Here is a 13,509-nt window from a genome sequence, read left to right as displayed (position 1 = left end):
AATCTTAAACTTGCACTGACCTGGTGGAAGCCTGAGAGAAAGCCGTAACGGCAGCTTCCTGCACTACTTGTGAAGTCAGACACACATCTAAACATAAATGTTCTCTACTTGCACTGCACCAGGACTTAAAACACGTTTCTAGGAGAGAGCTTTCCAAGCATATCTAGAGACATAACAGCTTTCCTGTTTTGAACTGGTCTTTAAGACTTTTGGCAGTGTGGGACAAATATGGAAATAATCAGATCTCTTGTATGTGACACTGGAGTACTTGGAACACATAAAACCCACTCAAAAAAAGGTATGGAGTCACAGGCATTAACTGTTTATAAATTAGATGTATGCTGCATTGAAATCAACAACTATTTTATGCTCTCCTCTGCATTAAAACTTAGAAGCATTAAGGCAGCTTCATTCATAAATCGTATCATAACATATACATTGTGTGGTTATGTAATAAGTTACAAGATTAGCCTTGGAAAAGTCCAGCCTAAAGTCAGAGTTAAATACATATTTTCTTGTATTTAAAAGGCATCACCTTTCACATTCCCAGCACAAGCTACGAAGCCACCGTCTGTATCTCAGCCGTGTTAGTTGGGCCCGTGTTCCAGACACGGGTTTGTGTGAGCTGCCTGAGCCCCAGTACAGTCTTCCTCAGTGTTCTATTCAAGCTGTAACTTTGCTGGAATCAGAACATGCCTTTTAGGAAAACCTACCACCTCAGTTAAAACTCATCATCTCACTCAAAACAGATCCAATGTTTAAACTCAAGCAGCTTAAATTCAGGACTTTTCAGAATTTCAGCCGTGTAATTGCAAGGGGCCTATAATTCACAGTTATGCCTCAGGCTAATTAAACATCATCGTCTCACTCAAAACAGATCCAATGTTTAAAGTCAAGCAGCTTAAATTCACGACTTTTCAGAATTTCAGCTGTGGAATTGCAAGGGGCCTATAATTCACGGTTATGCCTCACGCTATTTAAACGCGACCGTGATTAACTGATTGATTCGGCTTTGCACCAACACCGGAAACGTGCACACAGGCTGTCAGTCTCAAGATAAGGTCAAACTCAAAACAGATCCAATGTTTAAAGTCAAGCAGCTTAAATTCACGACTTTTCAGAATTTCAGCTGTGGAATTGCAAGGGGCCTATAATTCACGGTTATGCCTCACGCTATTTAAACGCGACCGTGATTAACTGATTGATTCGGCTTTGCACCAACACCGGAAACGTGCACACAGGCTGTCAGTCTCAAGATAAGGTCAAGATGGCTCTTACCATCCTTACGAACTCTCATTCTTCAACTGTTCAAAAGTACACTTGAGATCAGTTACTGCCATAAACTCATATTCATCAGGGTGAGCTGTTTTTGTGTACTTAGCTTAGAAGAGTCTGCATGGCCCAGCATGCTTCGGCTGGAGCCAGCAACTTGGGGTTGGAACACTGTTCTATTTTCATTCCAAACCACACATATTTGAACAGTTAACAAATGCGGCAGGGGGATATTGGTACACAGCAGCCTGAAAAATGCACAAATCCTTTGCTGTTTTTTTTTAAAATACGCCCGAAAGAACAATTTGGTTGCTTCATTATACAAGCACATTAAAAAAATCCTTTACCAAGACAAAACGTGAGTGCAAGGCTACTTACTGGGTTTGGTTTTTTCCCCTCCTACGTTATCTACGTGTTCTCAAATCCATCTGTTTCTCTAAAATCAGGTTTGATGAGATTTTTTAGACTGTGAAAGTGTAAGAAGTGAGAAAGGTTTTTCTTTTGGTTTGAGTTTTTTCCCTTGCAGAAGGTTGCTGGGTCAGAAACTTTCTGTAGAGTGTGCAAACACTAAAATCATTCCACAGTGCTTGTCTGTGACGACAGTATTTCAGAATCTAGTGGAAGCAAAAACGTGGTTCAGCTCATCAGTCTTCAACTGAGACGTCTCTGCTGACAGTTAACAAGTCGAAGGGAGATCTGTCACACAGCCAGACACAAGCTGGAGATAAGGCTGGTTGGGGCCCTCCCCATCCCCGTTGCCATCTACTTGTTGGCTGTTGATAACATCATCGCTACTGTGCGTAGGCCATATCTCATACAAGGATGTCAGAACATGTGTTTTAAGTACATGTGTGTCTTGAAACAAACGATAATAAACCCACAGCTCAACTGGTAAGACACCCAACAGTACGGCCAGGGGTGTTTCTCCCCACCTTCAAATCTACAGTCACAAAATTAAGAGACCCTCAAGCAAAACGGTAGATGTGTGTATTCTCAGGGGGGCACTCAGAGGTCTCATGTAGTTTTATGTATGCACATGTACGTACCAAATTGTGATCCCTCGCCTCTGCGTTTTTACAAACAAAGCTGAGCGCCAAATTAAGCACATGTAACCACTTCCGTTTTCACCACAAATTGCACCAAGGTTCCCCCTTCAAAGCTTCCTCTACCTCCCGCACACTTCATCAAACTTATTGTCCTTCACCGAAACACGGACAGTAGACACTTCAGAACTCCAAGCGTAGCACAATAAAACACAGGAAATGGAGAAGCCAAATGGGAAGACAAAACAACCAGAAAACCCAACATTTTGCAACCGTTTTTCTCCAAGCCTTCTGCCAATAAACTCACTGAGGATTTTCTTTCACTTCTTGAGCACGCAGGACCTCACGTACAAACGACAGGACTTTGTGGCACAGAACAGGACGACTTCTCTTACAAACTAAACTCTTGGCCGCAGAGAGTAAAAAGAACCTTCTCCCAGAGCACCCTTTAGAGAACTCAGCCCTTTCGCTCTTTCGCATCCATAGTCAGTGCTAATGAACTTCCATTTACCTTCAGCACAGTCGTTATTTTGCAGAGCACGCTGTGCTGGTAACTAAACACAGGAAGGAAGCCAAAGCATCTGTCGTGACATGCTGACACCTAACATCCACAAACGTAGGGGCACGCTGCTAAGCACATGGACGTGAGGGCCTATATCCACAATTTTTTAAGTGGGGACTATTGCACAAAATGAAGGTTAGAAGAGAGTGGCCAGAACTCTTCAGACCTTTGAAGAACTGTTTTTCTACACAGCTAGATGGAAGCTGGAGACAGAGCAGGGAAAAGACCTCTTCCCTTTCAACTCTGCACATGGATTCCACGGTGGAAGTTTAATCTCATTACAGGCAGCCTTTTTAAAATTCTGCTTTAACCTAATCATGTAGCTTAATAATTCCTATTTCATGTTGCAGCTTCTCCATGCAGATTTCACTCTTGTCATACTATCAACAACGGCCATCGATTACAGAAAAAGCAAACTGAATGAAATGGCCTACATCACTAATAATAGCTCGCAGTAAATGAAATTATTGTTTCTTTTGGGTAAGGAAAGATAATCAGATCAGAAATTGCAGCAGGTCTTCATACGCATTTTTACAGTGTTATTGATGGGAAATGTAAACTGCTTACTGACCTGGGGCCGCTTAGAGTTGCAGTGTCCCTCACTGCCTGTGCAGTTTCCGATGCGAAGTCCAGCGCTCCAGCCACGGGTTTGGTTACCGTGCCAACCAGCCCTTTCCCAAGGCCCGATATGAAGCCACTGACACCTCCTTCCGTTTTCACACCTTCAACTGTTGAAGTTATTACACTCGTCAATCCTCCAATGATACCTGGCAAAGACAGGGACAGCACGGTAGGCCACAAGTATTGCTTCTGAACGTGACAGAACCTTGTCACAGCTGGCGCCGTCTGCCCACGTCATTTACTGGGTGGAAACGTGCTGTGCATTTAATGCAGTACAGAAACTGCTTCACAACTGATCTCATTAGCTAATAAGTTCATATTTTGTATACGTAGTGTACACACGCATATACATAGATAGTATCATCCCACAGAAAGTTAATTAATTGATTATTAAATACGTATATTTTAAAATATTCCTGTGCTGCGTTATTTCCCAGCTGTATTTACACAAACAGTCCTCACCACCTGAGGTGAAGCGGTTACTTAAAACGTGGCAAAGTTCTATTACCACAAAAGCTTATACAATTTGAGACAGAAAATAGAAAAGTGCATTTATCCACTGGAAAAAAGTCAATTCTTTTCAAGTGTCATTGTGCGACTGTAACTGCGACGCTGCGACAGACATTTCCGTGCACACTTCCGTTGCTGGGAATGGGAATGCTCTGAAGAAATCAAGAGCCTGCCGAGGAATAGCCCATCCTGCAACCCTGCGTTGCACGTTCCACATCTCCGCAATCAGAATATCACAATGTTTAGTGAACTGGCTTCAGCACGTGTTTTAAAATGCTTACCACCGCGTGGCTCTTCGCTTTCAGCGGCCAGGAACTCGCTCTCTTAAGGTCTGCAATTAAGTACAGACCAGGCAGCAGCTTAACTTCCCAAAATGAGAAGTACAAAGTATTTAAGCCACTTCTCTTGAGTTACTATAGCTTATGGTTAATTCCTACATTTCAACAGATAGGATTTAACAGTCACTTGCTTTTTTGGGGGGGAAGAAAAAAAAAAAAAAGGAATAGGAAGCATCTGAAAACTCCACAGAATTAGGGCGAAACCAGTCCCGCTAATTGCTGGATAATACAACACAACAAAGTGCTTTTATAATTGACTTTTCAGCGAAAGCCGACTCGTTTCAGATTTCCTGCGTTCCTACCAACGTGATTTATGTCAGACTTTGCAGCACACTGGTGTGAGAGAAACCTCTCATGCTCGGCTGAAATAACCACAGTGGGAGCAGCCCAGCAGAGACAAGATTGCCATTTTAGTGAAGGACAGATTATCTTTACACAGGCTGCAACAGTTGCACTAAAGAATGACATTTAAACAAACCGAGTCAAGATGATGCAAAATATAAATATTTGATTTAAACTTGGCTTGGAGTGATTTAACTTTCTTCAACAGATAAATCACGAACTAAATTGATGTGAGATTCTGGCCAAATTAAGACTAGTCCGCTGCCTTTTACACAAATTCATTTCTCTAGTTCTCAGTAAAAACGCCAAAACCAATCCACAAAATAATCCAACTGGTGGAATGTTACTTTAAGCTGATGTACTGATTCTGAGGAAACTCAGGTTTCTGGAACAGAAGGCGAACCCAAGAAAGCTACAATCCAGCCATACTCGTTTTAGTGTCTGGCCCTCAGAAAGACTCCCTGTGTGGGTATCTCGTGACTCTACAAAGGAATGGACGTTCTGGATGAACCTTCTAGGAAATTTCATTTTAATTTGCAAAAAAAGCTTTTACTTAGTCATATGTGAAAGAGACCTTATTCTTAAATTTAGCTCCTGTCAACGTTAAAAAACAATCAGTCCCCTCACCCCGACCTGCGAGCATTCAAATGCAAACACAGAGCCTAGACAGCGCCCCTCCCCTGGCTTCAAGCAGCCACTCAAGAGGAATACAGACTGTGGAGCACTGTTTTTTTCCATCCCATCGTTCCTGGTAAGGGAGAAAGGAGTTAAAATAGCAGCTAAAGGTTACCATGTGCAAGTCCATGGATCCCGGCTACAAGATGTTCTCCGCTAGTTGCGGCATGGTATCGGATGTATTCTCGTTCTGTTTGATGTCTGTTATCCATTGTTTTTCCCAAGCCATCCGACAAGGTCCCAGCAAACTGTAAAAAAAAAAAAACCACTTCTGGGGTTAAAAGAACAAAACGTGTTTCTCTTACATAGATTTACTGAAGAAAACTCCTAGATTTGTTGTGAAACACAGATTTATAGACTTCATGGCCTTCCGCGTGCAGTCACTCCAGCCACGTGCCACGAAGCACGTTACCATGAGGTATGTTTGCTCTGAAGTTCATTAACCTGTGCTCTCCACTGGTGCAACTGAAATCCTGAGGGGACAGGCAGAAACTGAGAAGGTGCCCAACTGCAGCGGTCAAGCCAAAATAAATGAAGTCTGTGAAAGCTGTAGCACAAGAAGCGCCCCTGACCCAACCGTAACCTTTCAAAACCTCACAAGAATGTTATTTACATACAAAGCTTTGCTTCTGCGAAGATATGTGAAAAGCTTCGAGGCAAATATGCCTGTCGTGGAACTAAAACATTGCAAGAGTTCATTAAATTCTTTTTAGCGACACAACGTAGACGCGGCTCCGTTGTGAAGAGCTGGCGGGGGAGCCGCGCCACGTTCACGGCAGCGCAAGGGCTGATCCGCCGGAAGACGGCTACCTCGCTCGGTGCCCACAGGTACCAACCCCGGCAAAACACAAGTCTAAGGGGACCCTGAATGTGTGCGTGGAGCATTTTTACTCCTCACACAGTACGGGGGAAGGCTGGAGACGCAGATAAAAGGGAACATCTAAGTCCAAACTGGATTTGTCCTGAGAACTCTGACCATTACTGAGTACGAGTCAATGAAAAAGCACCAAATAAAAATGATCTACCGTGATCTGTTGACCTTTGGTTAGTGGTAATCAGACAGAAAACAGAAGCTTGGTGGAGGGAGGCAAAATAAGGAGACAAAAAAACCCAAAACCTTACCTCATATTCAGGATATTGTTATAGAAAAGGATTCCGAGCAGGTGTTTTTGTGGAGTAACCTCCCAAAACTCTTTATGTGTAGCTGCTCATCTCCTGTACCTCCCCCAACTACCATCAGCATCTCACAATCTTCTCTTTTCAACAAATGAACCAACTCCCCCCCCGACTCCCCAAAGGAAAGATAATTTATGGCTTTGTTGTGTCTTAGACTGGGGCTGGGGAATGCACCAGGTGCCACGGGAACGTCAGAGATACTCGATGGCTGCAGCGATGGCGAAGTCATTGCGGTCCTGCGTGTCACAGCTCCTCCACAAGCGCTTCGTTATTTAAGAACCGGACACGGACACTGCCCTTGCCATTGCCCAGCTTCGCTCTGCTGCACGGACCATCTCCTTTGCGTCCGCATTAGTTATGTTAACGAAGTGTACGATTACGGTGTGCACCAGGAGACACCTAAAACCTGGTGTGAAATTCTGAGCCTAATACACTAAAGACTGGGACAACAGGTAATTTATGTGTGTGATGCAATGACGAAGTCCCTCTCCTTTTGCTGTCATTTTTCCAAGGCAGCGTTTCATCTCTGCTAACGAGAAGCTGTCCTGGTTTGAGACACTTCTTTCCAGCTCAAAGACAAACTAGTCCAGTGGCTCCACTTATCCAAACAAGTAGTCTTTAACAACATGGACAAAAACGAAATCCCATGACCTTCTTGTGACTTGATCATATGGACACTACGCAGAGCAGAGTGATCACTGACTGAGCTAATTCTGACCTCTCCGTGAACTTCATGTAGATGGGTTTTTTAAAAAAACAAACTAACCCAAAACTATGTGTTACAGTGTTTAAGGCTGGGTATTTTCTCCACAAATACTTTGCTTTAAGGGCATCAGAACAGTTGCTATAGAAATTCAAAGTTGCCTTCAAAATTCAAACCTCATTAAGGAATGTGTCAAGGCCTGAAAATGATTTTTCAGGAACACATTTTGAAAGTTACCTGAGTGTGTGATCAGACAACCAGTCAGGGATAAAACAACTTATTAATATTGACTGAAACTGGTAAGCTCTCCTTAGAGCTTTGGCTTCCCACCCTCTAAACTGGCCAGCTCCCTGACAGCAGCTCTCCTGGTAAGGTACAACCCAGGCTTTCTTCAGGTTTTCCTTCCTCTGTGAAGCACAACCTGACACCTGAGGGTCAACAGCAATTCTGGTTTAGCACGTAGCAAGAGTTTTAATGTACTAGTGATTTATACTCTTAGTGAGGAGGAAAAAAGAAAAAAATCCCATGCGCACAGTTGAAGTCACAGTCTCCATCAGCTGTGAAACCAAAGCTGAACAGGGGCGTTTGTGTTATTTAGAAAACAACACCTAACTACAGCTGTAACAGAACAATGTAAGGATTCTACTGTACCAAATGTAACACAAAATGTTTCCATTTTGCCCTAACTCAGGTGACAAAATCCAAACTCAACACACTAATAACAGAACATGAACTTCACGTTGAATTACTCTTTGACACCCCTCCTCCCCGGGCACTGTTTGTTCTCTGCCCTCACTCAACAAAGGCTGAGGCCAAACTTGTGCAGCCATCTGTACCGCCTGTACCCAACCCAAGGGGTTACCTCAAAGAACAAGGAGTATGTCCCTCCACAGCTCCCTGCTGGGAGCATTGCAGCGCTTGTCCTGCTCGGGGGGACAGAATGGGACGTGATCCAGTTTGCCAGGCAGAGGTAAAATGCCAGTGAAGAGACAAGCCCCGAGCCACCTCACAGGCATGACCAAGTCACCTTAAGGCCTGCTGGGCACGCGAGCAACTCACCGTTTTCTGCGCTGAAGCTCCAACTCCTTCTCTACAATAAGGATTCGGACTGTAGTGTCAGCGTTATCCTGATTGGTGACCCCAACAAGACCTATGTCATCCCTCCTATCACCCAACATTGGTAGTACCCCCCGCGGGAGATAACTCCTGGGTATCAGAAATATTTAACCATCCTTTTCTGTGCACTTCTGAAAGATTTTCCCTGAAACGGTTTCTGAAACCTAGTTCAGCCAACAGGATGGTACATAAAGAGGAAAACCAAAGATTTCTAAAATAAAAAGCCCCATAAACACCCCCTCCCCCCCGCACGGCACCTTACGACGGCTGCATTAAGTTACTCCGCAGTGGCAAGTTATTTCAGGATCGGAAACTTGAGCAAGCATCGGAAATTTAAGCAGTTTAAATCCAGCTTAAACGCTCACTTTGAAGGGAGATTTCAACAAGCTGAAGCACAAAAGCAGACTTGCCTTCCCCCCTCCCTCACCCCAATCTCGCTTTTAGATGCCTCCTCCGAGAAGAGCAGTATTAGGTATTGAGATCTCGGGGCTCGTGTAAGAGCAGTGATGGTGCTTATGGCCGTTAACCCGGTCAGGCAGAAAATAATCTCCAGATAAACAAAGGTGACAACAAAAGCGTGACCCTCCGCCTTGTCTTCCTTAGCTGTTGTTAATAAGGTGTGACCTGAGAACTTCAAAGCCTACTTACCCCCATGTAAATGCCAACACGGCTAAATACAACAGTCCGTGGGATAAACATGAAGCTAATCAAGGGACTTCTAAAACCAGTCCCCTGCCTCGTCGACCCTAATTTTCATAATGAGTTCTTTGTCTGCTTGCTGATGAAAAAAAGAAACTAGTGACTTGGTCTTTTATCTGCCTTTTTTCCCATTTCAGATACCTTTTTCTTTGAAACAGATGCAACACGATACATCAGCTAATTTAAGTTACCTGTTTGCTAAGGCAGGAGACTGCTACTGGAGGAAGCCAGTCCACATCAGGTACATGTAAGAGGGCAGGCATTTTACTTGCCAACCTGGCTTCTCCAAACAAGTGGAAGAGCAGGTCTTCCAGACCACTAATTCAAAGTTCTGCCATTTCATGTACTGAAAAGATTTCAACTTATCTTTACCTTATTAAAGATATCTGCCTGATCTGTTCTGCTAGGACAGAAAAAGGAGAATGTCTCCACAGAGATCCAGTCATCTGGACGTTTGTCCACCTTCATTCACAGATCCACTCTTCCCCCTCGGTCCCCGAAGCGGGTGATACTGCCTGCATTTCCCCACCACAGTGGGACACTGACCTCTTCCTCCACGTCTACACTCTGAAGACGTTCGATCCCTGGTGTTCATCCCACAGTGGTTCATACAGGATGTGAATCTACCAACGGGCATCATACTGCAAGCAGAAACTATGGCCCACTGCACATCACTGTTAGACCCTGCAGGCTTAGGCTAAACTGACCCTCCCCAGGGGGTGACGGACGACGACTTTCCCATTTCCCTGCCCTGTGAACACCGTCTTTGGAACAACACGTAAACCACTCTCAGCACTTCAGAGTCACTGAAAATGTTACTGCACTTCATAAGCCCGCGACACGCTGGCCTTAGCATCTACGGAGGATTCATCACTCCTCATTTTACACAGTGTCACCAACCAGTATTAACTCTACCATCATCTGCCAAAGCACCTGAAATCACATCTCTACGAGAAACTAACCTACTCGTGTTCTGAGTCTTTTGGTGTATGCGTTTGGTTTTGGTTTTCTTTTTAAAGGCCTGATAATGAAGGAAGTTTTGCCACAAAAACTTTTCCCACTGACTGCATCCTTTGCTGCTTCAAGCAATAGAAGAAAAGCAAACACACAGCGACCGTGTTTGTGAACAAAGCTGGTGCCAAACAACAAGGCTGATGGGGCACAAGAAGAATTCAAAGCAAATGAAAACTAATTCTAGACTTTGTACTGCATGTTCCCCCTGAGCCAGATGCACGGAGCACACAGCATGGAAATAAGTTTTAAGTGATCTTTTAAAGTCTTTTTAAGCTCTTGGCACTGCCTGGTTCTCCAAGGACATCCCAAAAGGATAAATACACAATGATGATTTTAGTCCAAACATTCCATTGCAATTCTAGCACCAGAGAATGGTACATTTACAAGTATTATTGACTGAGCAAAGCAGAACATTCCAAGATGGAATTTTTAAGGGAGAAAGTGCTGAAATTAAATATAAGTCAGTTATAACTTCTGTGCAAACCTCACAACGGCGCTGAAATCGGAAATCTCAGGGTGTACTCAGTTCTCCTCTCTGCTTTGCAGAACTCCACGCAAAGTTCTCTCCGTTCAGCTCCTGCCCCTGACCACCACCTTTCCAAAAGCTCCTGACCAGCACACTTCGATGATGGTCATACTTCTAGCTCCGAGAGTAAAGGCAGGTTCTCAGAGACCGAAGCACAGATTTAGTGTGTTATTTCAGTAAGGTAGAAAAGCCTATTTGAAATTTATTCGTTTAATGTAAATTGTGAATTATGTCACCGTCAGTTCTCACATGCACGCTCACATTTTCCAAACCAGGAAAATTCCTAGTCACCAGGATTAAAAGTCATTCCACAGTTTCAACATTAACTCCCACAGACGTAATTAACTGTCTGCATGAAAGAGAAGAGCTGCTTATCGCAGGGAACAAAAGCTGTATAGGTAAAGGAATTCCGAATGCCAGTTCTGTTAAATCCATTCTTCCTTAGAGTCTGAAGCAGGAACGTGGGTTTTGGAAGTGCATCCTCCTCCCCGCAGCTACCATGACAAGCACTACCAACAGCAGCTGCGGGCATCACGGCGCGGACGGCTTGAAAGGACCACACACTCAAATGGGCCGGCTGTGAACCTAACAGCAAATCCCATGCACAGTAAATATTACCTGGAGAACACGGACACAGCCCCTGCCCCAAACGTATATTCTTATGGAGTACAAAATGTTTTACACAGAGCACTGTTTTACATGTTTTTAAAAAAAATACTAAGAAGCTGTCTTTTTAACATGAAACAATGATCTGTTTCTTTGGCTATCATCTCAACGCATTTTAAATAAATTACCATAAAAATAACTTCCAGAGCAGCTTCTGATCAATACACGCTTTGTCACGGAACGGAAGCACTACACATTGAATTTTACAAACGGGACATCAGAGAGCAGAGAGACAACTCCGCTTCCTCCTCTCATGTCACTGTGGCCAACTGAGACTAAACCATCAAATGTTTCAAGTACCTGAACAAACAGCAGGTGACTGGTTGTAGGTTTAGAGGTCCTGGCTCTTGGATGGTGTTTTGTTCCACAAAATACTTTGTCATGGCTTCTGTCAGTAATTCTTCAGAATTCCTCGGATAGTTAAGCAGGAGCGTTTGCGAATTCGGGTAAATGAATACGCTATGCACTTCTGCGCAGGAACCCAGGTACCATCCTGAACAGAGAGGATGGTTCAGGCTGAGCCCAAAACATGCTTCGGAACCACGAACAGGACTGACACCGTCTTGTTTTAGAAAACACTAAATCAGCAAAATGCTGTGATCGGCTTCTCATCTGAAGAGACACATAAACTTTGACCCTCTCTACGTCAGCGACAACCAAAAGGCGGTAGCGGCTTTTCCCACTGAGCAAACAGGTTTCTTGAGATTCTGTGCTGCTTTCTCCACCCCGACTTATGTCCCACAAGCAACGCAAAGGAGCTTTAATTAGCTCACATCCCATCGTTAAGTGAGCTGCCTAATGCATCCCGACACCAGCGTGTTGGCTGGGCGATCCGTGAAGCCCCCTGACGCGCTGCCGGCGGGGCTGCCCGATGAGCTGGGTACCCGGGGGAGCCCCCCCTTCCCCGGTTTTCTCCCCGCAGATGCCCGCCGAGGTGGGCAGCTTCCCTTCCCCGAGCTCGCGGGAAGCGGGGCCAGCAGGTGCCCGCTGGCACTAGCTTTGTGTGACAGGGCTGCGTGAGTGATCCCTGCAGGAACCGCCGGCTGTTTTCACAGACACAGAAGGCAGTCAAAAGTCCACAGCATGAACTTGGAATGACCCCAATTGCAGAGTCACTGGCGGGTTCATCTGGAGGACAACTGCGCTTTATTAAACAACTAATACCCTTAACAGATAATTCCCCTCCCCCCTGGCTTTAACTCTTACAAAGCTTTACCGTCTTCCTGTTTGTTTATTTTTTGAGAATGGAACTATTTACCCTCCTCCACCCCCTCCTTCAAAACCCCTCTACATACCGAAATCCTGAGGAAAAGCCTGAAGAGCCCCAGTCCCGTTCCTTCAGTTAATCCCTAACAGCAAGGTATTCAGCGGGGGGCAGATGCAGACGGGTTTTGAACATCGTCTTTACCAGCTCCGCCACTTTTTGTTTCATCAGGCATTTCCCTCCAGCAACACATCCCAGCACCCCCTCTCCCTCCAGCCAGTTTCCTTTTCTGCCATGGTCACCTGTGACCACTTGGGAGCCAAAAGAACCCCCCATGTAAAAACTCACAGGTTTTCTGACTTCCACTCGATTTTTCTGAAGGAAGCTGAATGCAAATGCATTAATGTGGCCTGCCATGGCGTGTGCAGTGCAAACAGCAAACAGCTCTGGGAGGGATGATGCCTTTGGATCTGTTGAACTAATGCAAATCATCTGTTGTTACAGCTCCAGAAGATACCTTGCCCATCCCCCGTGGACATAAAAATACTGTTTTCCCTCCTCAGGGATACACAGCCAAGAAATTTCAAGTATTAATCTGTACTACTTAAGACATTCTACACAAATCTAACTTCCCACATCCAGACGGGAGGTGTAGTTAGCCTTTTTTCAAGGCTGAACTCAGTAATTTCAAACCCACACCCCATTTTCTCTCCTTCAGATGCTAACCATGCTATGTGGGATGCACATGCCCCTCCTCATGACATGCTGACCATCCAAAGGCTGTAGGTTAAGATCAAACTTCATCTCTAGGATAAATGTTTATTTCTCATTTCACAGTTTGTGCTTTTGGCAACACTCTGCATACCACATTTTAAATTCTCCTTTTTTCACTTAATTCCCCAATGAGTCAGCAAAACAGGAACACTGTATTTTATTTTGCAAGAAAATCAGCCGCTAAACCCCTTCAAAATAAAGCTCTAGAGCAGTTGTAAATTTTATAGAATCACAGACTGGTTTGGGTTGGAAGGGACCTTAAAGATCA

The 13,509-nt window shown here is 44.5% G+C and overlaps 1 protein-coding gene across 1 annotated transcript in view; it reads right to left on the bottom strand.

The window, feature by feature from the left end:
* Window positions 1-3,448: 3,448 nt before the first annotated feature.
* The window catches only part of LOC104510053 (vacuolar protein sorting-associated protein 13D-like), a gene marked incomplete at its 3' end in the record, with an annotated part of 79,040 nt that continues 68,979 nt past the window's right edge, over window positions 3,449-13,509 (bottom strand). The window contains 2 exon segments of the mRNA XM_010152186.1: window positions 3,449-3,644; window positions 5,479-5,611. Coding sequence (XP_010150488.1) covers window positions 3,449-3,644; window positions 5,479-5,611 — 329 coding nt within the window.

This window comes from Eurypyga helias, unplaced genomic scaffold (genome assembly GCF_000690775.1).
Source record: "Eurypyga helias isolate BGI_N326 unplaced genomic scaffold, ASM69077v1 scaffold6165, whole genome shotgun sequence".
Lineage (NCBI taxonomy): Eukaryota > Metazoa > Chordata > Aves > Eurypygiformes > Eurypygidae > Eurypyga > Eurypyga helias.
Note: the sequence above shows the minus strand (reverse complement) of the source record. Positions and strands in the feature narration are given on the sequence as shown.